This window comes from Schistocerca gregaria, chromosome 1 (genome assembly GCF_023897955.1).
Source record: "Schistocerca gregaria isolate iqSchGreg1 chromosome 1, iqSchGreg1.2, whole genome shotgun sequence".
NCBI lineage: Eukaryota > Metazoa > Arthropoda > Insecta > Orthoptera > Acrididae > Schistocerca > Schistocerca gregaria.
Window position 1 is genome coordinate 230,924,406 of NC_064920.1, and position 27,134 is coordinate 230,951,539.

At 43.7% G+C, this 27,134-nt stretch overlaps 1 protein-coding gene across 1 annotated transcript in view; it reads right to left on the bottom strand.

Annotated features, from left to right (window-relative positions):
* LOC126338336 (synaptic vesicular amine transporter) overlaps window positions 1-27,134 on the bottom strand; it is a 711,171-nt gene that overhangs the window by 27,316 nt on the left and 656,721 nt on the right. Inside the window, exons 8-12 of the mRNA XM_050001544.1 lie at window positions 23,829-23,930; window positions 18,153-18,327; window positions 17,170-17,221; window positions 9,387-9,570; window positions 4,275-4,408 (exon numbers count right to left, since the gene is read on the bottom strand). Of these exons, the coding sequence (XP_049857501.1) occupies window positions 4,275-4,408; window positions 9,387-9,570; window positions 17,170-17,221; window positions 18,153-18,327; window positions 23,829-23,930 (647 nt within the window). The remainder of the gene's footprint in view (window positions 1-4,274; window positions 4,409-9,386; window positions 9,571-17,169; window positions 17,222-18,152; window positions 18,328-23,828; window positions 23,931-27,134) is intronic.

A 27,134-nucleotide genomic window follows, 5' to 3' on the forward strand; every position in this document is an offset into this window, starting at 1 on the left:
GAGTTAAGCCATGTCTCAGCTTAAGAAATTTAGTATTCATACTATTCATTTGTTCGGAACCGGTAGTATTGATTTTGATGGAGTAAATAATTTTTTCAGTTCCTGTGGCAAAAGTTCCGTCACCTCCCAGAAAGGTGGATATATGTACGATATAGCAAACTTGCATTGAGGTGACCTCACACTGTAGTCAGTTGTCTGCTGCAGATTACTTAAACAATGGCGGACACCAGTGACGGTAGCTTTTTAGAGGGTATAACAGCGAGCACCTCCGTGGAAGGCCATGATTTGGACAGTCTTTGGAACAAGTGCGAACGAACTTCCAGATTCGATCGGTCGTGAACCATCTCCAAAGAGAACACTTCTTCAGTGGGAACAAAGACTTTTTCCTGCCGATAGTGTACAGGATAAACTAAGAAATAATCGGGCATCAACAAGAGAGGAATAATGCGGAGATATCGCGGCATTTGTGAAAAAACTCATCAATGAATCCGACTCGGAAAAATCAGCGGAACTTCGTGTGTCTTGCTCAAATTCGCGAAAAAATATGACGACTTCAAGGTACCGGTTATCGATCATCTTATGCTCGGCAGTTGTCGGACAGGAATTTGAGACGAAGGTAAGACACTTGTGTTCTACGACTAAAGGTCTTTGAACAACATTCCGAAGTGTGGCAAAGTATTTTTTAGCGATGAACTTGCCATTCACCGGAGCTCCCGATCGTATTTTGGTCAAAGCAGAACCAATATTGTTATGATGAGGAAGAAAACAACCTTTCCCAAGTTATGTTATGGGCGGCTTCGATAACAGACAACTTTAGAGTCCATATTTTTTTGATGGTACCGCCAACGAACATCAATTTCTTCAGATGTTAAGGACCTTTTCACACCCCTGTTACAAGACCAAGGAGTTAGAGAGGACCGCTGGTTTCAGACAGATGGTGTGCTTCTTATTTTGCTATTTTGATGTGGGAATTCTAAATGAGGTTCTCACAGATCGCTGGATTAGCGGTGCATAAGACATGACAGTTCGCTCTGAGATTCTATCAACAGAATTGTTGTACAGAAACAGCACGCAACGACTAATGACTTAGACGATACTGTCAGGCTGATATTCCAACGGATTCCTCCAGTGATGCTGCGAAAAATATCGCACTTAACCTGGCTCTGAATTATTTTGTGTTCGTAGAACGACGGGACAGTTAAATCCTCCTGTGGGACGTAGTAATTAGTATTTTTTCTGAAAGAGGTTGAATATTTAACAAATATTTAGTAAAAATAATACAATGCTTAACATGTTTAAAGGAGGTAACGGGGTTTTTGTTGTCACCCTGCACTCTCTATTCGATCCATGCATTTATAATAATCTTGTCTGTGATATTTGTAAGTGAAATACTCTCGAGAAGTAATGATTCATGTTCACCAGAGCTTGAAGTTGATTTACTATATTTAATTTGTGTGAACCTCATGGAAAGTTTTTTAAGTGCATGTTTCTTAAGCGCTCGTTGTTTCTTGAAGCACGAGCAAGACTGAAAATAAATAGAAGTACTACGTCTTAATGTGTCACTGTGAATGCACTGAGCAAAAATTGCAGCTATCCATCTGCTAAGGTAGGCGAGACGTTCTCTGAAAAGCCTTTTGTTTATGTCTGTTCTTCTCCTTAGCTGTTGTGCTGATGGCGGTTTTTAAGAAAATTACATCCTAGATTACGTGGAAGTAGTTGTTGAACAGCGAAGGCTAGTGCAATTTGATACTTCCTGGTGAGACACAAAAGAGTGAGAGATATGATAAACAGTTAAAAATAAAATTAAACTTTATTAACAAAACAAACAAATATGTACAAAATACAAATAAAAAAGAGTAATTAAAACAAAAACTGTACATAGGAACAAATAAATTTCTATTAAAATAAAAATAACACAAAGTACTGTACAAAAAAGTGATAAACAAGCAAGAGATGCCTGTAAATAAACCAAATACGCCAATGTCTCCCCTAATACGACAGCAGAGTCTGTGACGAAGTAGTCCAAGCATTAATTTTCGATTACCGTCCAATAGCGATTTGAAATGCTTGAGTTACGACAGCATATATAAGAGAAACACTCGTATTTTCTGTTTCCGTTTCATTTCAGATTTTATCACTATCGTGTTTGTGTAGGCTTCCTGCTCAAAAGCTGCTGAAACAGCACGTGTCCAACAGCTCTAAGTAATAAATCCTCTAAATGATGGCGCCATTTATTCGTGTTGTCAGGGAACAGGTACTCATATTTTTGATATAAACATCTTGAGCAGTACTTTTCGGACGCTGCTTCGAACTTCAGTGGCCAAAATTATACCCCTCGTTGGCAAGAGATATATCTTATAGCACATACTCCTCGCCATCAGGTTCAACGTATTTTTCAGAATTTTACAGTCATGCTTTCATGTCGGAAAAATATGTGATGTAAATTAACTTTGTGCTATATGAAGGTGATTCTAAATTCCTGTAACAGACTTTTAATGCTTGTGGAGACCGTGAGCTCATAACGCTACGAATATGAGCTTCTGTCGATAGGTGTTCCGATTCCCAGTTTTGATAAGAATAAAATGACCACTGCAGGAGGTGACACGCCCTTACTGCCTGACGTTCAGCCGTCCAGAATTTTACAGAAATATTTTGGGTGCTAACGAAGTATAGCCTTAAATAACCCACCAAGAATCCTTCATGAGGAATAAAAAAATAATCTTTTCACTTGCGTTTATTGAGAACTGCATGACACAGTCTATTTCAAATGTTATTTTTAGCTCCGACCACAATGACAAAGGTGGAATTTGATGGCATCACCACATTACATGAGCAGAATAATGGTCAAATGCTTCATGATGGGACCTGAATCATTTAATTAACAGATAAGTTGTAGTGCACCGTATCTAAATTTGAGGAGAGATTGTAAGACAGACTTGTTGGTGAACGTACGTTACAACTTTGGTCGGTTCCAGCTGATGGTGCGGTGTAGGTGAAATGTAGATTCATCAAGCCATGATCTGCATATTATAACAAGATATGTCAAACACTGTTACACCTTAGCAAATACTTGGTACTTCTGGTGAGAAAAAAAGCTATTCTAAAGAGAGATTGCATTTCTCAACTTATAAGCGACCATGTGTAACCGCGTAAGGGTTTCCCTATAATTTAGAGATGAAAGCAATTGTCCCTAAACAATGAACTATGTCAGTCAATGAATCTTCAGGGTATGAGACCGTACTTTCTGGCCACTGTTGTAAATGGCCCCCTCAGGGTGTTTTTCCTGTTAGGAAAGACACCCTCAACCGTTTCTCCTAACTGATGAAAGACACCCTAAGGCCGTCCATTTGCAACAGTGGGCGAAACGTCGGGGAATTTCACACATTCACAAAGCGGTAACATAAGCAGAAGAATTTTACTGACTGTAACAACACATGGTGAAGCCTTCGCTTACAAATTCGATATGTCATCATCCAAAGATAATTTGCAATTTATACGCAGATAAGTCTAAAGTAAAATTTGAGAAATCTGTGAAACACGTATCGGAAAAGTTCGTGCACAGAACTTTTCAGCGCCTGTCATCTGTGTCCTGCAGAAGAGATACCTCTCGGATATATGTATATATCTGTAAGAGCGACGACCCCTTGAAATTAGTTTCAATACGGAAGTACTAAATTCATCCTATAGGTATCAATAACTTCCGAACAGGGGGTTAATGGACGACGGAACCTGCATCGCAGCGTGTTATAAGTTCAGAATTTCGGTCGAACGGAAAGCGTGTCCGGATGGCCGAGACGGTTCAGGGAAACGCTCTAGAGAAGTGGAGCATCCGGGTTCGAGTCCCGGCCCGGCACGAATTTTCAACCCCCGCCGTTGCATTACCATAATGCCCCGTGCTGTTGGATGACACAAGTTTCCCGCCCATCCTTTCCATTTCCTTCCTCACCCTCCTTTTCAGACTGCTGCGATTTCCTACGAGTACAAGAGTTTTGTTGTACTGAGTTGCTGTACATCTTGAGGCACAGAAGATCGTACAGGATGTTAGATGCTGTCCTATATCTGGCGCCAGCAAATTTCACACATTCGACTACTAGCGGTATCACGTATTGACAATGCATTCGCTGTCCGCTGGTACTTCTTCATCCACCGGTAACAGTATGAAAGCGACCCGCCCACTCCCTAGTCGGAATTAAGATCTGACACCGCACGACGCGCCTTCTTCGCGTTCAGCAGCTGGAGCGGTGGCGGCGGTAGGGGACGGGACCATACGTTACCCGCTTCTCCTCCTTGGTCGGCGGGCTCTTCAGCAGGTACATGAGCGGCGCGTACATGAAGTTCAAGATGGCGATGCCGAACAGCATCCATTCGAAGCCGATGCTCTTCACCAGCGATCCACTGAGTGCAGGGCCTGCAACACACCGTGCGCTACATTAGCTTCATTCGTGTCGAGACTGGCAGGCTTCTGTGTGCTGTCCCTAGACCACTACGTAAACTGGTGTTTCAATAAATTCATAATTTAAAATACACTAGGTGTCAAATGTAATGCCATAGCGATATGCACATATGAAGATAGCGGTAGCATCGCGTACACAATGTATAAAAAGGCAGTGCATTGGTGGAGCTACTAAAATGTAGACTTTCACGGCCGGAAATGTCATGTCCATTATAATTATCCGGGTTGTTATGCCGTGGTCGGTTGATGAATTCTGGGTCAATTCCCAACGTTTCGTCCCCGTCTGCGGGGGATATCTTCAGGGGGGGGTCTGTAGCTCGATGGAAGGTCCAACACACCCACTGGCTCGCTACTGACTACTAAATTCGGTGTCCGCGCGCTCCCGCGCCGCGGCCTGACGTCACGTGGCAGGTGGCAGTTGGCGCTAAATAACGAAAAGTGTGAGGTGATCCACGTGAGTTCCAAAAGAAATCCGTTGGAATTCGATTGCTCGATAAATAGTACAATTCTCATGGCTGTCAATTCAACTAAGTACCTGGGTGTTAAAATTACGAACAACTTCAGTTGGAAAGACCACATAGATAATATTGTGGGGAAGGCGTTTCATTGGCAGGACACTTAGAAGATGCAAGAAGTCCACTAAAGAGACAGCTTACACTACACTCGTTCCTCCTCTGTTAGAATATTGCTGCACGGTGTGGGATCCTTACCAGGTGGGATTGACGGAGGACATCGAAAGGGTGTAAAAAGGGGCATCTCGTTTTGTATTATCACGTAATACGGGAGAGAGTGTGGCAGATACGATACGTTAGTTGGGATGGAAGTCATTAAAGCAAAGACGTTTTTCGTCGCGGTGAGATCTATTTACGAAATTTCAGTCACCAGCTTTCTCTTCCGAATGCGAAAATATTTTGTTGAGCCCAACCTACATAGGTAGGAATGATCATAAAAATAAAATAAGGGAAATCAGAGCTCGAACATAAAGGTTTAGATGTTCGTTAACCCTGCGCGCAGTTCGGGAGCGGAATGGTAGGGAGATAGTATGATTGTGGTCCGATGAATCCTCTGCCAAGCACTTAAATGTGAATTCCAGAGTAATCATGTAGATGTAGATGAAAACATGGAAGGTCCGCTGCTGTCGAACGCCGTTGCCATCTCCCAGTGGTGGACGCGTGGTACACATCTTCTTCAACACCGGCATCCATATACCGTTTAATTTCACGCCCTCCTCCTTTCGAATGAAATTACTAGAATGTTTGGTGATTTCGATTACCTCCCTGTAGAGCCTTTCGTAATATCGGATTGTGGCCGCTAGTACTTGCGTCTACTTGAAACGAATATGGTGGTTACCTGGCTGAAAAGCATGCTCCGCAACAGCTGATCGTCCCGTTTCTCCTCTTCTACAATTGCCCTTGTGCTCTTCCAAACGTTTTGAAACAGTTCTTTTAGTGGTACTCACATAAACATCTCCACAGCTGCATGGGTTCCTATACACTCCAGCTTTTTCCAATGGTTTGCGAGCGTCCTTGGCAGGCTGAAGGTATTCCTGTATCTTCCTGGTGGGCTTGTAAATTACGGACAGCGGCCAATGCACTGACGTTTTCAAAACGCGTGACGTCACGCCGCGGTGCGGGAGCGCGCGGACACGGAATTCAGCGGCAGTCAGTAGCGAGCGAGTGGGTGTGTTGGACCTTCCATCGAACTACAGACCCCCTTGAATATGACCCGCAGACGGGGACGAAACCTTGGGAATTGACAGAGAATTCATCAACCGACCACGGGATAACAACCCGGATAATGATAATGGACATTGGTGGAGCTGTCATTTGTACTCAGATGATTCATGTGAAAAGGTATCTGATATAATTATGGCCGCACGATAGGGATTAACAGATTCTGCATTCGCGATGGTAGTTGGGGACAGACGCACAGAACATTCAGTTCCAGAAAATTGTTAGGGAACTCAGTATTGAGAGATCCACAGCGTCAAGTGTGTTCCGATAATACCACATTTCACGCGTTGCCTCTCACAACGGAGAATGCAGTGGCCGACGGCCTTCACTTAACGACCGAGAGCAGAGCCGGTTGCGCAGAGTTGTCAGACAAGCAACACTGCGTGAATTCATCACATAAATTGATGTGGGACGTATGCGTTATGACATTGCAGCGAAATTTGACGATAATAGGGTATGGCAGCAGACTACCGACGAGAGTTACTTTTCAGGCAGCACGACATCGCTTGCAGCGCCTATCCTGTGCTCGTGACCATATCGGTTGGATCTTCGACGATTGCAAAACTGTGACCTGTTCAAATGAATACCGATTTCAGATGGTAGGATTCGGGTGTGGCGTAGACCCTAGAAAGCCATGGACGCAAGATGTCAATAAAGCAGTGTGCAAGATGGTGGTGACTCCGTAATGGTATGGGCTGTGTTTACATGTAATGGGTTGGGTTCTTGACTGTAAATGGTCGGCTACTGGACCATTCCCAGCTATTCGTGGACCTCATATTCGCAAACAAGGATGGAATTTTCGTGGATGACAATGCGCCATGTCAAAGAGCCACAATTATGGCCGGTAGGTATGAAGAATACTCTGGACAATTCGAGCGAGTGATCTGGCCATCCGCAGCGCCCGAGATGGATTCCGCCGAACATTTACGAGACATAACACAGAGGTCAGTTCGTGCAAAAAATCCGGTACCAGCAATACTTTCGCCATTATGGGCGGCTATAGAGTCAGCATGGCTCAATATTTCTTCAGCGGAAATCCATAGACTCATTTAGTCCATGTCCCATCGAGTTGCTTCACTACGGCGTGCAAAAGGAGGTTCGACACGATATTAGGAGTTATCCCAAGAGTTTTGTCATCTGAGTACACAGGAACATTATTTCCACATTGTCTTCAGGCCACGAGTGGCCTACTGGGACCATCCGACCGCCGTGTCATCCTCAGTGAGGATGCAGATAGGAGGGGCGTGGGGTCAGCACACCGCTCTCCCGGTCGATATGAAGGTATTCTTGACCGAAGCCGCTACTATTCGGTCGAGTAGCTCCTCAATTGGCATCACGAGGCTGAGTGCACCCCGAAAAATGGCAACAGTGCATTGCGGCCTGGATGGTCACCCACCCAAGTGCCGTCCACGTCCGACAACACTTAACTTCGGTAATCTCGCGGGAACCGGTGTATCCACTGTGGCAAGGCCGTTGCCACATGGACATTATACATAAGTTATTTCAGAATACCATATATCTGAGAGTACGCCATACTAACGTAATTTCCATATGGGGTACTCCCTGGTGCTAAGAGGAAGTGAAAATTGGGTTTTAACGTCTCGTCAATAGCGAGATCATTACAGACAAAGCACAGGTTCGGAAAGGACAAGAATTTTTTGTGTGAAAACTGTTAAAGATTTTTAAATAAAACAAAAGTTGCAGCACTCTCTCCTTCAGCATGACAATGCCCGACGCGAGAGCTGCGACATCTGCAACAAATCCGACGCCTTGTGTTCACGGTCATCCATCATCCTCCATACCGTCCCGGCTTTACCCCATCCGATTTTCATCTGATTCCAAAACTTAAAGAACACATTCGAAGACTTTACTTCGATAGTGATGAAGAGGTGCAAATTCCAGCAGCCTTGGTCGCCCATGAACAGCTATCAGCAGCGGTGCAAGAACCAGGATGATGCTGGGGATGCCTGTCACTGCAACGTTCGTAGTCGTTGAGGAGACACTGTTCGTAGCCCCTTGATTAATCTGGGCCGCCTATTGCTCAGTAACTGCACGTCTACTCGCCCGTACACTCCTCCTCAGGCGTAGTTCACCCCTGTCATCTACGGACCACGGTGCAACAATGTTTTCGATAGCACGAACGATTTTCAAACATAGCCGTTTCGGAAATGTTTCCACTCTTGCCCCGAAAGTCAATGATCAGGCTGTTTCGGACGCCAGGTAAATTAACAACGACTACATTGTTTTGGCCATCCACCGGACACGTTTTATATTGCTCTCACTGCTAGTGCTGCCGCCTACCGTCTGTGAGTGGTTATTACACGTTGACGTCGGACATACGGGGTGGTCACATTTATGTGACTGAACCAAGTAAATAGGAGACAGAAATTACATCACTCATGTATAAATGCATGTTTTCGCGGCGATATGAATTAATAAAATTTTCTCGGGATTCCAGCCGCGTCAGATAGTTAAAATCCCACGAGCTTTCGACCGAGCTCCCCTCAGTCATTCTCAAGTGGTAAGAATGACTGCTGTGTCGCCGGGGCCGCGTCTTTATATGTATAGCCGCACTGCTGTCTGTGACGTCACTACAGGTGCTTACGCCTACTATCCAGAAAAATCAGCCGTGGCAGAAAACGCCTTAGAAAATGGTCGCCGAATTCTATCGACGAAACGTCTGTCGTTATGAGGACGAAAGTGTTTTGGGATAGTGTCATAAAAGAAACTTTTGAAATAAAAATCTCTGCAAAACCCAATCAACAAGGACGGTGGTTTGCAGCTCAGCACAGCCTGGAACCCGGCCACCGCGAGGTTAAAACGGGCGCGACGGACGCGGGATGAAAACATTACCCTATATGACGAGGAAGTGAGCACTAGTGACGTCACAGCCAGCAGTGCGGCTATATAACGACGCGGCCACAGCGACACAGCAGTCATTCTTACCACTTGACAATGGATGACGAGAACTCAGTCGAAAGCTCGTGGGATTTTGACCACCTGACGCGGCTGGAAGCCCCAGAAAATTTTATTACGTCACTTATGTTTCGACTGCTAAGTAACAGTGTACGATGAGGCAAATACAGGAACCCCTTACTTTAGTATTGGCTAAAAAAATTCCTCGTATTTACGCGTAATTCACTTTCGAACCCTATAGGCTAGGAAGTCAGCGGTGTCACTCTGCGTCGTGCGCTACTCACCAATAGCGAATCCAAGACAGAAGGCGACGTCCCCGATGGCGTAGACGCTGCCGTAGACGGCGGTGTGGCGGATGTCCACGAGGTAGCCGAGCTCTGGCATCATGGAGCTGTCCACCATGCCGATGGCGAATCCCAGCCCAGCGTTCGGTACGATCAGGTGGTTGATGTTGCGCGCCAGAGGGATCTGCAACCCCACAGGACACGCAGTTGTCTTGAACTGAAGTCATGTCTAACAACAGACTTGCAACCAGCCTAAATTTATGTAAGTGGATATTAGAAGAAGAATATGACACAGCCAAACAACCTAGGAAATTTTATCTCAAAAGTCCAAAATTGTCGCTATCCATGTAGTATTCTGTACATAGTACCGATTTCAAATATAGGGGCTTTTGGAGCCACTATATCTGTTGACGCAGTTTCACGAGAAAATAGTCCGTCCCGATAGCTGAATGGTCACCGTAGCGGACTGCCGTCTTAAGGGGCCCGTGTTCGATTCTCCGCTGGGTTGAGGATTTTCTCAGCACAGGGATTGAGTGTTGAGTTGTCTTCATCATCATTTCATCCTCATACCGCGCGCAGGTCGCCCAATGTGGCGCCGAATGTAATAAGACCTGCACCAAGGCGGCCGAACCTGCCCCGTAAGGGGCCTCCCGGCCAATGACGCCAAACACTGATTTCCATTTTCATGAGAAAACAGCTTGACACAATAATAAAATTAAAATTAAAATTTACGGAAAAAGAGAGTAAATGTACCCCTCCATAGATGTCCGCTAGTATATGTGGGAACCTATCTCCATAGTAGTAATATCCTGTTAAGAGCAAACCGTCAGGCGCGTTCCTATGAAGTCGTTACATCAGATAGTCTCTTACCACTTACTGTACGCTAAGGCTGTCTGCTTCGTTGCTCTCCAGCCTGGCTATACAGGGTATTTCAACGTAAACTCTAAGAAAGAAAGATGTCATGTACATGTAGAGACGAACAATGATTACAAATTCAGAATAATCACATTAATCGTTGAAGAGAAAGAGCTTCACAAATTGAGCAAGTTAATAATTCGTTGGTCCACCTCTCATCCTTAAGCAAGCAGTCAGTTATTCGGCTTGGCATTGATTGACAGTTACGGGATGTCCTTCTGAAGGATGTCGTGCCAAATTATGTCCAACTGGCAGGTTATGCCGTCAAAATACCGAGATGGTTGAGGGGCCCTGCCCATAATCCTCCAAATGTTCTCAATTGGATAGAGATCCAGCGACATTGCCGACCAAGGTAGGTTCGGAAAGCTCGAAGACAAACAGTAAAAACTCCACAGGCAGACATTATTTTGCTGAAATATGAGGCTATGATGGCTTGCCATGGAAATGGAAATAAGCGTTTGGTTTCATTGGCCGGGAGGTCCCTTGTGGGGCAGGTGCGGCCGCTCTGGGATAATGAGTTTCCAAACCATCTGAATAAACAGAACATTCAGCAATAACTTCAAACAACATTTGAGTATCAGTATATTTAACAATATCAATAATTAAACTGCCAGTGCTAAAAGCATATGTAGGGTTTATGCCTACATGAAGACTAGGTTGGACTTTTGTATCAAGGAGTCTAATATCGTACCCAGCAGAAGCAAAATCTGCCTTTTCTATTAAATCATTATATCCAGAGAAATCATCATTTGTTACTGGAGTAATAGCTTGTACTAATTGTTCCTGAATTTGAGCTGGTTCCAAAGGTGTTTTTGAAAAATTGTCACATGCCATAAACCGATTACAGTGCTTATCACCAGTAACTGTATACCGTTGAGGTACTCCTTGTGCAGTAGCTGTAATGGGGAATATATCAACATTAGCAACTTTTGGAATTTTTAACGAAACCTAATGTTGGTTTATAGTCATAGTTAACAATAACACTGCCAGTACGAGAATCTGCATCTACCTCAGAAACACACGGTTGAACACATTTCCATCCCCAATTATACAACCATTTTGCCTTTGTACTAGGCACACAGGCATAATAATATTTCAAATTAATGGGTTGTCCGAATTGATGGGCAGGTACTGAAGTTAAAAACGATTCTTCATTATTCTTATACCCATACCACGATTTCCAAATTGGATTGAAATTACGTTTATGATCTATACTACTTGTTTCCATAGGAGCTGATGAGCCAAATGCAGTCGGCGTAACATTAACACCAGGTATTTTTAAATTAATACCCACAGAAGTAATCATATTCTTATTTTGATTTAAAGTTGCAAGTTCAGAGTCACTTGACTGTGTTGGGAAAGCAATCTTACTACATTTGACGCCACACTGTGTGACCTGCGCGCCGGATGGGGATGAAATGATGATGAAGACAACAACCAATACCTGAGCGGAGAAGATCTCCGACCCAGCCGGGAATCGAACCCGGGCCCGTAGGACGGCAATCCGTCACGCTGAACACTCAGCTATCGGGGCGGACATGGCTCGCCGTGAAAGGCAACAAAACGGGGCGCAGAATATCATCGACGTACCTCTGCGCTGTAAGGGTGTAAGGGTTTTGTGGATGACAGTCAAAGGGGTCCCGCTATGAAAATCAATGAAAAGAAATGGCAGCCAGACCCCCCCACTGACGGTTGTCGGGCCGTATGGCTCTCAACAGTCAGATTGGTACCCCACTGCTATCTGGGGTGTCTCCAGACACGTCTTCGGTCTGGAATCTCATTGACTGGAGTTGGGATGACAGTCGAAGGGGTCCCGCTATGAAAAGCAATGAAAAGAAATGGCAGCCCAGACCCCCACTCCTGGTTGTCAGGCTGTATGGCTCTCAACAGTCAGATTGGTACCCCACTGCTATCTGGGGTGTCTCCAGACACGTCTTCGGTCTGGAATCTCATTGACTGGAGTTGGGATGACAGTCAAAGGGGTCCAACGTCCAACTATGAAAAGCAATGAAAAGAAATGGCAGCCCAGACCCCCACTGCTGGTTGTCAGGCTGTATGGCTCTCAACAGTCATATTGGTACCCCACTGCTATCTGGGGTGTCTCCAGACACGTCTTCTGTCTGGAATCTCATTAACTGGAGTTGAATCGTCTTCAGTGACACGTTCCGCTTCAAACTGAGCCCCAATAATCAGCGAAGACACCTTTGGAGACGGTGGGACAGCCGTGGGATACCAACTTGACTATCGCCCGTCGTATGATCCGACAATGAGGAATGCTGTTCTGGGGTGCCATTTCATTTCATAGGAGAATCCCTTTTGTTGTCATCCGCAGTACCCTTACGGCACAGTGGTCCGTCGACGATATTGTACGCCCCGTTTTCTTGCTCTGCATGGCAAGCCATCCGGGACTTACGTTTTGGCAAGAAAATGTCGGCCTCCGCACGGCGAGAGATTTTACAGCTTGCCTTCTTTCTTGCCATACCCTGCATTGGCCAGAAATGCCGCTGAATGCCTCCCAAACTGAGAACGTTAGGATCATTACGGTTCCATCACTCCAACCAGCTCGGAATTATGACGATGCAACAAGCAAATCGGACAGAATTTGGCATGATATCCCTCAGGAGAACATCTAACAATTCTATCAACCAATGCCAAAACGAATAACTCCTCGCATAAAGGCCAGAGGTAGGTCAATGCGTTAATGACTTGAAGAATTTGTGAAGAAAAAAATTAAATGAGCGTATGGCATTGTTGACTGCGAGGGGAGTTCGGCCGCGTATCGCAAGTCCTTTTTAGTTGACGCCACTTCGGCGACTTGCGGGTCAAGGATAATGAAAATGATGATGAAGGACACACAAAACCCAGTCCCCTGCCGGGAATCGAACCTGGGCCCCTGCGTGATAGGCGGAAACGCTACCACTAAGCTACGGAGGCGGCCATTTGTGAAGAAATCATCGATTTCAGAAGAACTGGATGATTTGTGAAGAAATCATCCAGTTCCTCCGAAATTATAATCATCTGCTTGTCTGGTTCAAAATGACTCTGAGCACTATGGGACTTAACTGCTGAGATCATCAGTCCTCTAGAACTCAGAACGACTTAAACCTAACTAACCTAAGGACATCACACACATCCATGCCCGAGGCAGGATTCGAACCTGCGACCGTAGCGGTCGCGCGGTTCCAGACTGAAGTGCCTAGAACCGCTCGGCCACTACGGCCGGCTCTGTTTCTCTCTACATGTACATCAGATGTGCTGATTTACGCTCCTTTCGGATAATTCGTCCATGGCACGATATTTTTTTTCCCCTACAGTGGATTTATATAAAACAAGTGGAGATGATAGATCGCGTCACGGGGAATATTTCCAATGACGTCCTTTTGCACTGAATACCTCCTGAGGCACTGTGTATGCCCTTTATGTTGCCCATAAACCTGTAATTTGTTTCGTGTGAAAGGAGGCAGGCCCAGCAAAATTAAGCTCCTCAATTCGGTTCTAAAATACCTTTCTCCGCTTAGTTACTGTCATTCTTAAGGTTTTCTTGTTGAAAATCTCTCTGTCAATTTATTGGGGTACGTAGTATGCTGCACACCCTATAAATTCTGTGGCATTCCGTCGTCACAGTGCTGGGGAATAATAAAGGACCCCTAGCGTTGTCGAGAAGCGTCAGCGAACATGTCTGTAACAACAGTTGTTCTCCATGACGTGTTCTGTTACCCCTAAAGTTCGATGCAACAACTTAGAAACGTCCTTTACACGCAAATACAAGAGAACGTGGTATTAGTTGGAATTCTGGTAAACTATAATAAAAGGGAACGTACACCGTTTTTAAACCACCATATTTATTCGCAATCAGTGCGAATGTCCATGCAAGATTCAAAGTCTCTTGATTACAGTTCACAAAATCTGATAAAACAACGTTCTCACGTCACCCTATAAAATTTACAATACCTTGCGACCTGTCACTAACTATGATTTAGTTGCAAGGCTATCCGCTTTGCGTTGCTCATTCTATTACAATCGACGGACGCGGAACTGTGAACGAGACTGTCTGAGCCAATCTTTCTTCGTCACTGTCCAAAACCACGCTGTTCTTGATCATTGAACTGATGTTCGTATAACCTTGTATACGTTCCTGAGCGACTGGTTATCAGTGCGATCCGCTCTTATTCCTATCAACCCGAATATTTTGGAACTTTCAGTTAGTAAATAAAGTTTCCCTCAGACGGACATTAATTTCTAAGCTGTTCTGTCTACTTTTTTTCCCTGACTGGTTTGATGCGGCCCGCCACGTATTACTCTCTTGCGTTAACCTCTTCATCTCAGAGTAGCACTCACACCTACAGCCTCAGTTATTCAATGTCTCTCTTCCCCTACAGTTTTTAAACTGTACAGCTCTCTCTAGTACCATGAATGTTAGTCACTGATGTTTCAGCACATGGCTTATCATCTCGTCTCTTTTACTTGCCAACGTTTTCCCTTCTTCGATTTCGCCAAGAACTTTCTTATTCTAGTACACCGTCTCAGCATCTTTCGATAACACCGCATCTCAAACGTTCGATTCTTTCTTTTTCAGATTTCCCACAGTCTATGGTTCACACCATACAATGCTGTGTTCCAAACGTCTATTCTCATATATTTCTTTCTCAAATTAAGGCCGATATTCCGTACTAGTAGACGGATTAAAAAGAGTGTAAGACAGGGATGTTGTCTTTCGCTCTTACTGTTCAATCTATACATTGAAGAAACAACGACGGGAATAAAACGAACGTTAGAGAGTGGGATTAAAATTCGTGGTGAAAGGACACCAATGATGTTGTTCACTGATGACATTGCTATCCTCAGTAAATGTTAAGAAGAATTACAGGATCATTTGGATGGAATAAACAGTCTAATGAGTACAGAGTATGGATTGATAGTAAACCGAAGAAAGACGAAAGTATTGAGGAGTAGCTGAAACGGGGAACAGCGAGAAACATAACGTCAGAACTAGTGCTCACGAAATAGATGCATTTAAGGAATTGTGCCACGTAGGCAGAAAACTCACCCATGACGGAGGAGGAAGGAAGGAGGGCACAAAAAGCAGACTAGCACTGACAAAACTGGCATTCTGGCTACAAGAAGTCCAGAAGTATCAGACATAGGTCTTAATTTGGGGAAGAAATTTCCGTTAGAATGGTTTAAATGGCTCTAAGCACTATGGGACTTAACATCTGAGGTCATCAGTCCCCTAGACTTAGAACTATTTACACCTAACTAACCTAAGGACATCACACACGTCCAAGCCCAAGGCAGGTTTAGAACCTGCGAACGTAGCAGCAGCGCGGTTCCAGACTGAAGCACCTAGAACGGCTCGGCCACAGCGGCCGGCGAAATATCTGTGAATGTAAGTTTGGAGCACAGCATCGTGCACTAGTGAGATGTGGACTGTTGTGGAGAAGACGAGAACAGAAGCATTTGAAATGTGGTGCTACAGAAGAACGTAGAAAATTAGGGAGACTGATAAAGTAAGAAATGACGATGTTCTCCGCAGAGATGGCGAGGAATGGAATACACGGAAAAACACTGACAAGAAATACTAGAGGGAGCTATAGAGAGTAAAAAATGTGGAGGAAGACAGAGATTGGAATACATACAGCAAATAATTGGGGACACAGGTTGCAAGTGCTACTCTAAGACGAAAGGCTTGGCACAGGAGACGAATTCGTTGCGGGGATGCATCAAACCAGTCAGAAGAAAAAAAGAACTAATGACAATTTTGATAAGTTTATAAATAATCTGATTACTGCTTTCTCGTCGTTACTTTCGTCTTCCTTCGGTTTACAAATAGTCTATAATTTCTTCCATTAGACTTTTGTTTCCCTTCGATAATTCCTTTAATTCGTTACTTTCATTGAGGACAGCAGTGTGAACAGAAAATCGTGTCATTGATATCCTTTCACTCTGCATATTAATCCCAGTTCCGAAACTTTCAGTTATTTGCATAATTGTTTCTTCGGTGTATAGATCGAGCATTAGGGGCGAAAGACTGAATGTATCTCATTCTTTTTAATCAGAGCACAGGTTCTTCAATAATTTGGGCAGTTATATCGTGGTTTTCAATGTTCTCTGCCGTCGTATGGAAAATAAATGTAATTCGTAACGCCTACAAAAGCACTTTAGGTGACCACGTCCATTCGATTATAATTACACTGTTTCCAGACGGAGACAGAATCTTTCACGATAATACAACTGTAAATTGCCAAGATTGTTTTGATCAGGATGTCGATGACCTAATACATTTTCTTTTTCTCTCTCATGGATTTATGTGTATCGTTTCGCAGGAGACTGTAAATGTTGCCCCAATGCTATATCAAGTAACGGTTCTCACTGTTTTGTACCTAAACATCTTGGCTTATAAATACTGGCGAAGATGTCGGAAACATAATTAAATAGCTGACTGTTTCTGTTTAGCGTAATAATGACTGTGACTCAATTTGAACACAGTCCTCTGAAGCATGGATCCTTTCATTTGCGAGAATACCCACTAGCGAGTCGTGCGTGTGGTACACCGTTCAGCGTGTACGTTAAGCTGTTGCCAGGTTTTAACTAGAAGCCTTTCTTTTATTAAATCCAATTGATATTCTGTTGTTGGAATAGTTATAATTTACTATGTAATTTATCTTCTTAGCTCTTACAACTATTACAGACGTGCAACGATTCTGATCGTAGCTACGACGATGTTACATTGAAAGTCGTATGATACTTATGGAAGTATAGCGAATTTGCTTCTAATAACATGGTGAGCTCAGATACTACTGCTCAATTAGGAAAGTTAATTACTGTAATTACATATGTTTCTAAAATCACACTGTAATGGGGTACTTACACACATTAAGCAGATTCCAATTATAATCAGTCCAAGCATCGAGGCTAGCCATCTGAAAACAAAGAATATTCACTTCAGAAGGAGAACAGATGATATCACATAATTAGATTCATTAGAAGTACTAACTCACCAAAAGGCTACATTTGTGAATCAAGGCGCGATTTGGTGACAATTCTCATGAACACAACAGCACAATAGTATATTCTACAGTTTTCTCCATCTGGTAACGGACACCCGAACAGAAGTTCGTCATTATTCAACCGTTTATAGTCACAAATTATAACATAAATGCAACTGATCATTATCTTGTTATAGTTTCATTTGGCACCCTAATGAAATAAATAAGTAATTTTATATTTCTTTCATTTTTCTGTACAAAGCTGCAACTTATACTGCCTATATGTAACAAAAATTTAACAATTTTCTTTCGAAAATATTAGTTTCATTCTGTCATTCCGTATTTTAATTTTCACTAGCAGTGAATTAAATATTATGAAGTTAAGATACTAATTTGAAAAGTTGCGCTGTGGCGAAAATACTGAAACTGATGTATCATGCACGGAAAAGACAGCATGTTAAAAAGAATAGGTGAAGAAGCTTTTGGAATTCGGTGCTCTAGGAAAAGGTTCATGCATTATTAACACAAAGTATGAAATGGGAAGTGTGTGTAAAGAATAGGCTAGGAATGAAGTGTGTGAGAAAGTTTTACCAGGAGACAGAACAGATTACTGGGACATCTAATACGCATCCTGGAACATCGCTGGAAGAAGTAGTAGAGGGGACAAATTGTAAGGTCATACAGAGACTACATACACTAAAATGGATTAGATTAAATGTTGTGTGTAACAGTTACATAGAGATGAAAATATTATCTTAAGGCAAAAGCAGATGGAGGATGAAATCAAACTAGTGGAAAGACTGGTTAGATCTAAGAAATAGAGCAGTGATAGGTAGTTGAGTGGTGGGAGTGGGCGGACACTGACCGTCCCATGCGGTGTCCGAGCGGTCCAAAGAGGTTGGTGCCCACCAAGTAGGACACAGACGCTGGTAGGAAGGTGACACCCTGCTTCCAGCGGCCGGCCCCCATCGTGTCCATCATCCAGATCGGCAGCGACGGTTCCAGCATTGCGATACCCATGTTGGCGAACGTAATGGCTCCTGTCACAACCAAGTACAGCCTCATCAAGTGCCTGTCACCTACAATCTCTGCATTACTACTTGCCAAGAGACGGTCTTTACAACTTATTTATTTATTTATTTATTTAATCGTGTGAGAAGCATTGTACATAAAATCAGAATAATTAACACATACATATCAAGTATATAACAAATACAAAAAGGATATAAAAGTATACAGATACATAAGCAGGGTCAAGTAGTTTTTTAATTTTATGAAGTCTTGGACCAGAACCTGGCCACGTCCAGCGCTTCCGGGGTGGCATTCATCAAATCCTTCATGATGCAGGTGCTTGGGCACAGCACACACTGCGTGAGGTGGGTGGTGGTTTGAGTGTGTCGGCAGTCACACAGCGGCGGTTCATTTGAGAGGCCCCATTTGCGCATATTCTCTTCGGATCGTGTGACACCAGAGCGCAACCTATAAAGAGATTTCCATGTCGTCCATCGTTCCATATGGCCGGGGGAGAGTTCTTCGTTTGGGACAAACCATTCCCCAAGGTGAGCGTTTTCTTCTCGCCACATTGCCAGCTTCACTTGCTGCGGTGTCCCGACGATGTTTTCTGCTGTGTGCAAGTAGCTTTTTTTAGATTTTAGTCGACGGCGGGCTGGCTGGTGTTTGTACAGCGGGTGGGCATGTGAGGTCAACGCCTTTGTCTTTTCCTTCCTGGCCGCTACTTTCCTTCTAATATCTGGTGGGGCCACGCCTGCCAGGCAGTACAATTTATCAGTCGGGGTCGGCCTCAGACAGCCTGTGATGCTAGAATTGTACCACACTGGGCAGGCGTACTCCGCTGTTGAATAGCAGAAAGCAAGTGCTGTGGTTCTCACTATTCCAGGCTGTGCCCCCCATGTACTGCCCGTTAGTTTGTGCACAATGTTATTTCTCGAGGCTACTTTTTGTTTACTGTTCATGCAGTGCTTTTTATAGGTCAATGCTCTATCCAAGGCGACGCTTAAGCATTTTGGTGTTTCGCAATGTTCCAGGGGCACTCCTTCCCAGTTAAGTTGTAGTCTTCTTGCAGATTGTCTGTTCTTTAGGTGGAAGACGCAGGTTTGGGTTTTCCCTGGGTTGGGTTTGAGGTGGTTCCCCTTATAGTAGATGGCAAGCTGTTCGCGAACTTCTGACAGACTCTGCTCAACAGTTACAAAGCTGTCTGCGTGACCGGTAATGGCGCAATCATCTGCATATATGAAGCTTCATTTGAGAGGCCCAATTTGCGCATATTCATTTTGGATTGAGTGACACCAGAGCGCAGCCTATTAAGAGACAACTAAAAACATATTTCAAACTTACACTACTGGTCATTAAAATTGCTACACCACAAAGATGACGTGCTACAGACGAGAAATTTAACCGACAGGAAGAAGATGCTGTGATATGCAAATGATTAGCTTTTCAGAGCATTCACACGAGGCTGGCGCCGGTGTCGACACCTACAACGTGCTGACATGAGGAAAGTTTCCAACCGATTTCTCATACACAAACAGCAGTTGACCGGCGTTGCGTGGTGAAACGTTGTTGTGATGCCTTATGTAAGGAGGAGAAATACGTGCCATCACGCTTCCGACTTTGATAAAGGTCGGATTGTAGCCTATCGCGATTGCGGTTTATCGTATCGCGACATTGCAGCTCGCGTTGGTCGAGATCCAATGACTGGTAGCAGAATATGGAATCGGTGGGTTCAGGAGGTTAATACGGAACACCGTGTTGGATCCCAACGGCCTCGTATCACTAGCAGTCGAGATGACAGGCATGTTATCAGCATGGCTGTAGCGGATCGTGCAGCCACGTCTCGATCCCTGAGTCAACAGATGGGGACGTTTGCAAGACAACAACCATCTGCACGAACAATTCGACGACGTTTGCTGCAGCTCGGACTATCAGCTCGGAGGCCATGGCTACGGTTACCCTTGTCGCTGCATCACAGACAGGAGCCTGCGATGGTGTACTCGACGACGAACCTGGGTGCACGAATGGTAAAACGTCATTATTTCGGATGAATCCAGGTTCTGTTTACAGCATCATGATGGTCGCAGTCGTGTTTGGCGACATCGCGGTGAACGCACATTGGAAGCGCTTATTTGCCATCGCCATACTGGCGTATCACACGGCGTGATGGTATGGGGTGCCACTGGTTACACGTCTCGGTCACCTCTTGTTCGCATTGACGGCACTTTGAACAGTGGCCGTTACATTTCAGATGTGTTACGACCCGTGGCTTTATCCTTCATTCGATCCATGCGAAACCCTACATTTCAGCAGGATAATGCACGACCGCATGTTGCAGGTCCTGTACGGGCCTTGCTGGATACAGAAAATGTTCTACCTCTGCCCTGGCCAGCACATTCTCCAGATCTCTCACCAATTGAAAACGTCTGGTCAATGATGGCCGAGCAACTGGCTCGTCACAATACGCCAGTCACTACTGTTGATGAACTGTGGTATCGTGTTGAAGGTGCATGAGCAGCTGTACCTGTACACGCCATCCAAGCTCTGTTTGACTCAATGCCCAGGCGTATCAAGGCAGTTATTACAGCCAGAGGTGGTTGTTCTGGGTACTGATTTCTCAGGATCTATATACCCAAACTGCGTGAAAATGTAATCACATCTCAGTTCTAGTACAATATATTTGCCCAATGAGTAACCGTTTATCATCTGCATTTCTTCTTGGTGTAGCAATTTTTATGGCCAGTAGTGTAGTTTTTCTGTTCACAGTGACATCAGTGATTGGTCTTTACTTTCTGGTTTAGAACAGCTATCGTATTCCTCGGTCTTGATGATATTTCTTCATTGTGCACTACTAGGCGAAGCTAAACCTTCAGTACCCTGTATAGCCTCGCAATGAAACTACTCGTGAATGGACAGTGATGTAAGCACAGCATGGTAGGGCACTGAGAAAAAAATTATGACTTTGGCATCCAGCACGTTCTGAGGTATCAGTTCAACTCCGGAACATGTAATGGATATTGGCTAGTCATAGTCACACTCACACCCACTAGCCAATTCTCAAAATTACATTTCCGTTCCCCTCTATTGTCCTAGCAACTGGAAACGCCACATCTTATTAGGGCACAAAAGCGTCCAATAGCGTTGCACCTTCAGTTTAAGAATTCTGTACCTCAACTGGGAAAAATGGAACCCTCATATAATTATTATGTTGTCTGCCTGCCTGTTCGGCTGTTAAGAGCCGTTTTTCTCAGGAACGGTTGAGGTATAAAGTGTAAATTTACATCAAGTACTAAGGTTGACCGTCCCTTGGCGTTGTACGGAACGTAAGCGTGTAAGGCAATGCAATCGAAAGAGACGGTAATCTGTGTCACATATTTTAATACTGTGATTCTTCAATTTCTCCATGGGTACTTTACGACGAAATAAATCTCGGGTGAACAGCCTGGTACGAGTGTGCATAGGACACAATGTTTCGGCAATCGACCACGTTGCCATCATCAGGTGCGCTGATGTACTGACCGGCGGTGCGCCGGCGCCAGGTATATATAGGACAAACCCCCTGCCGCTCCTCCCTCCCTGAAAAGAGCAGAGAGATGACAACAACGAAACGAGAAGAATAGAATACACATATCGTCGAAGAGAAGTTTTGGAGGCAATGCAGGGTTATCCTGCAAGGACTCCGCCTCACCAGGGGAAGAGGGTGCTCCCTGAAGAAGATGCTCTAGCGGCGGCTCCTCCCTCAGGCGCTTCCTATGAGTCGGTGCGGTCCGCGCCCCGCGCGCGGTCCAGGTACAGCGTCCGTTCCTCCGTCGTCTGGGCGCTGCATCCTATGTCTTCTCGTTCGGGAGGGTCTGCCGCTACCGCTCTTGTTATTATTCCCTCCTTCCCCGAAGTCGGTACTCTCTAGGAAATATCCTTTTTCTTCTTAATTCGAGCGATTGCGGGTACCCACGCCTTGCTAAGTATGTAACCGCTGTCACGATTTAGTTGCGGCTCCCTTACTCTGATCTCTATGGCTTCTTTCATGACACAGTCTCAGTATTTGGAAGTCTGTGTCAGGACTTTGGTTTGGTCATAATCCATGGCGTGGAGTTCCACAGAGTAATTCAGAGGCGTGTTGCCAGGTTTCTTACTGGTAAGTTCGATGAAAAGGCGAGTATTACGGAAATGCTTCGAGAACTAAAATATTAATACCTGGGAGAAGACGACACTCTTATCCGCGAAACACTACTGAGAAAATTTAGAGAATCGGCAGTTGCGGTTGCCTGTAGTACGATTGTATTTCTGCCAACATAAATTTCCCTTAAGGACAGCAAAGGCAAGGATAAGAGAAATTTGGTTTCGTATGGAGGCATGTATATAGCTGTTTTTCACTCACTATATTTGCGAGTGGAACAGGGAAGGGAATAACAGCTAGAGGTGCAATGTATTCTCTGCCAAGTCCCTTACGGTGGCTCGTCAAGTATCTATGTAGATACAGATGTAGAAACGATGTTTTATACTAACTATAGCAGCAGAGCAGTAAGTTTGAACAAAACCGGCACTGCTAGGTTCACCAAATCACATTCACTTAACGGACAAACATCCGCGTGCTATATATACGAAGACAGTTTTCGAAAGAACAGTTACTGTTGATGACCGTGCAGCTTTTCCCTGCAATAAATGATGACTAACTGACAACCTCAGCTGCCGACAGGTGTTGTTGATATACCTCGATGTGGACAGCTGAAAATGTGTGCCCCGACCTGGTCTAGAACCCGGTATCTCCTGCTTACATGGCAGACGCTCTATCCATCTGAGCCACCGAGGACAGAGATGAATAGTGCGACTGCAGGGACTTATGCCTTGCACGCTTTCCGCGAGACTCATAATCCCAACTGTCCACAATTCTACATATGTATTGTACCTTATAGACATTTGCCCACCCACTGTCTTCGTATATATAGTTAAAGGCTACCCAGCCATTGACCTTCGTCTGTGCAAATGCGCACAGGTTGCCCAAACTCTTACGGGACTCGTCAAAGTGTGCGCGAGTAATGAGTGGGTGGGCAAATGTCTATAAGGTACAATACATATGTGGAATAGAATTGTGGACACTTGGGAATGTGAGTCTCACGGGAAGCGTGCAAGGGATAAGTCCCTGCAGTCGCGCTATTCATCTGTGTCCTCGGTGGCTCAGATGGATAGAGCGTCTGCCATGTAAGCAGAAGATACCGGGTTCGAGTCCAGGTCGGGGTACACAATTTCAGCTGTCCACATCGAGGTATATCAACAACACCTGTCGGCAGCTGAGGTTGTCAGTTAGTCATCATTTAATCCGCGTGCTAGTTGCTGTCGTTTTGAGGCCATAAAACCACAACGGTAAATTTTGGTTATTTTGAAAGTTTTGTTCGATTCGAAATCCCCTACTCTGTTCTGACCTTATCAGACTCTTTTCTCCATCCTTTTCAGAAAAAGAAAAAAAAAAGCTGTATGGAAAGGAACAGAGAAATATATAATGTGGATAAGAAGTGTAGAGTGTTGTGCTCACCTGCAGCAATGATGATGTACGGGTCCATGACGAGTGCCTTGAGGGATGGAGGGTCGGAGTCCTGGCGCACCACACCCGGTTGAAGCATCAGCAACTGCAGCACTGCCGGCATAGACGTGTTTCATATTTCTCAGTCTTGGTGTAATAGCTTCACAAGTACAACAAATTGCAGGTCCACATTCCACATGCTTACTGGTACGTCAGAGTACCAGGAAAATTATATGAATACGCACTCTGCTTCTTTCTCATGTAACTTTGCACCTACGTCATGTCCTGAACGTAGTACAGCTGCATAATTTTTTATAGGTTGCTGAATTTTCCCCTCTTCAGTGGAGCCCGAGGAGTTGTCGGACCAATTCTTGGATTGTAAGGCACATAACTTCGTATGAAACAACGCGATAGTATTTTGCACACTGAATTTCAGTTTCCGTTGATAGTTTCTCTGACACAATTGTTAGCAGATACTATTCGACCGAATTCGTAATTCACTTATTATCCATAACAATTATCATTTGCCTTTGCATTGTCGCTAAGTGTTAACAATGGAGACAAAACTGAATTAATTTTCTTTGTGTTGCCTTCATATATGCTTTTTAACAGCATTTGTCTTTGTGCAGGTTCCGGAGTTTCACAGTAATATGGGATCCAGTTAATGTTTTCAACCTTGCAACGGTGAAATATGAGAAAAGTGGTATGCAACCGAAAAAAATCTATGTCTCCTGAAGGTTACAAACTAGTTAATTTCTTGGACGTTCATTCAAATGATGTTCACATTTCGTTAGAAATTGAGGGAACATTAAAAGAAAGGAGAAATAACCGACAATTCTATGACCTGTGATTTTAATGATCACTGTCGTGCTAATCAAAGTCCAGAACGAAAACACAGTTCCTTCCTAGCCCGAACAAAACTTCTACAGCAATACATTTTCATAGCAAACAAAAGGCTGTAAATTTTTTGGTTAAATGAAAGAGAGAGGAAAAGCTCAAAGTTAAACAATATGCAAAGTTAGTTACACTTCGTAAAATCTGAAATTGGACTGTGTTAATTTAACAAAGATTTATATAAAGTACGCAATAAACATCAAAAAGATAGTCGAAAAAATGTGGAAGGAAAACTATTGAAAAGATTTATAACTGCTCGTGAGAACCAATGCAGTGTTAGCGGGGAAGACCTACGGGGTTGGCCCTTTGAATAGCAAGTGAGATTAACATTACTGATTTCCATGTTTCTTCGACCTAGTGAAACAGGTTCAGGTATACGGGAAAGGAATTTGGAAAATTATAAAGTTTATTTCATGTAAGCTTGTAGAGGAGATGTGGTTAATAGATAATAGTACAGAGAAATTCCTGCTGAACTAAAGACGAAGCTTCTTCTTATGCCCTAAAATGCTGTGTATGAAGCCGATCAATCAGGTTTCGTGCAATAACTGCGTGCAAACTGCACTATGTCATTACGAGCGAGAGAAAGTCGCTTGGGCAGTTGATGAATGCTATGACACGTTCGTGTACAAAATACCAGTGATAAATATTAGTGGATTACTGTTTCTGCAGATTTATATCTGTCTTCAGAAACCTCATGGCAAATTATGACCAAGAATTAAGAAAAAAACTAAGTACTTTTCATCATACAGTAAAATTTCTTAGAGCTATTGGTCATTTCAGGTTTATCAACGGAATAGTATCGCTAAACTTCAGTCGTCTGTGCAATGTCGGTTTGCATTAGCAGGTTTTACGAATTTGATCAAGGATGCCTGGTACGCGGCAACGGCCTTGCCGAAGCTAAGCGCTGTCGGGCGTTGTCGGCAGTTGGATGGGTGACCATCCAGGCCCCCATGCGCTGTTGCCATTTTTCGGGGTGCACTCAGCCTCGTGATACCAATTGTGGAGCTACTCGACCGAATAGTAGCGGCATCGGTTGAGAATACCATCATAACGACCGAGAGAGTGGTGTGCTGACCCCACGCTCCTCCTATCAGCATCCCCCTCGGAGGATGATACGGCGGTCGGATGGTCCCGGTAGGCCACTCGTAGCCTGAAGACGGAGTGCTTATGCCTGGTACGCAGCAAAATATGCAGAACACTGCCCACAACCATCCCAGTTTTGTGTAAAGAAGACTACTAATGACTGTGATTTGCCTAAATGATGAATTTTTCTTTTATCAGATGTGCCTGTTGTGAAGAAATTGTATGTTTTTGTCATTCAATAGAAATTTCAAATTTTTGGGATGGGTTTTGGAAATAACCACGCGAGAGTTCTGCCCTAGTTTCGGACTTCAGCTACAACAGTCAACATCATAGTGTAGGACCAACGTGTTCTTAAAGTTATGCTGTTGTAAATACCGAAAATCGTGCCTCAAGAGAGCAATTTGTTAATTAGTATATTAAGTGATGCTGCCATAGTGAATAACAGTTGTAAATTACCCAGTACTCCTGTGGCAAATATATGTGGCAAAGTAAAGTAATTTTTTATTAATTAATGTAATAAAGTGAACTAATACTTCATGTTTTCTAGTCTGATGAGCCTCCTCCCAGAGCAACCATTTGTGGCCAGAGGAAAGGATTTTCACACCATAAATTGAAACTTCTCTGTCTTCTGCTGATCTATATATTCTTAATAATACATATACTCTTAATAACAATAACAGAATACCGACCTATATTTAAATATATTTTATGATTTATTAACCAAACTTCAAATTGGATAAGACTGAAAAAAAAAAACAATTTTGTTATGAAATGATTTATTTAAAAGTAGAATTTAAATTAGATTAAAGTAACATTTGACGAACCATGACTTCAGACAGCAATAATATCTTTAGAGTACACGATAGCTGACTGCAAGGTCTACCTAGTTCACCAGACAAATACTAGCCAGTACTCTTTATAATTCTAAGTTTTACAATGAACTCTAAATTCTCAACTGGCACCTCATTTGCTGTACACTATTTCGAGCGTCGTTCAAATGTGCGTCAAATTTTTTGTCTGCTGTCTTATTTCTCACTTTTAGATAAATTATTTCACAAAACATTTGACCGACTTCTTATAATTTTTTTTTAAAATTTAGAAATTTACAGAGCTTACATGATTTTTATTCATGTTTCAGAATATGTGTTACGCTGAGGGGTCAGAACTTACAAAAAATGTACCGTTCTAAGGTGGAGCTATCTCTGTGAAACCCACTGCGAAATACAGAAGAGGAACATAACAGTGGCTGACACGTTTGTTGGTGTGGTCATCTTCGGCCGCAAGTGTATAGACACATGTTTATAAATGTAAACGTCTTTTTCTAGCGGCAATATAATATTT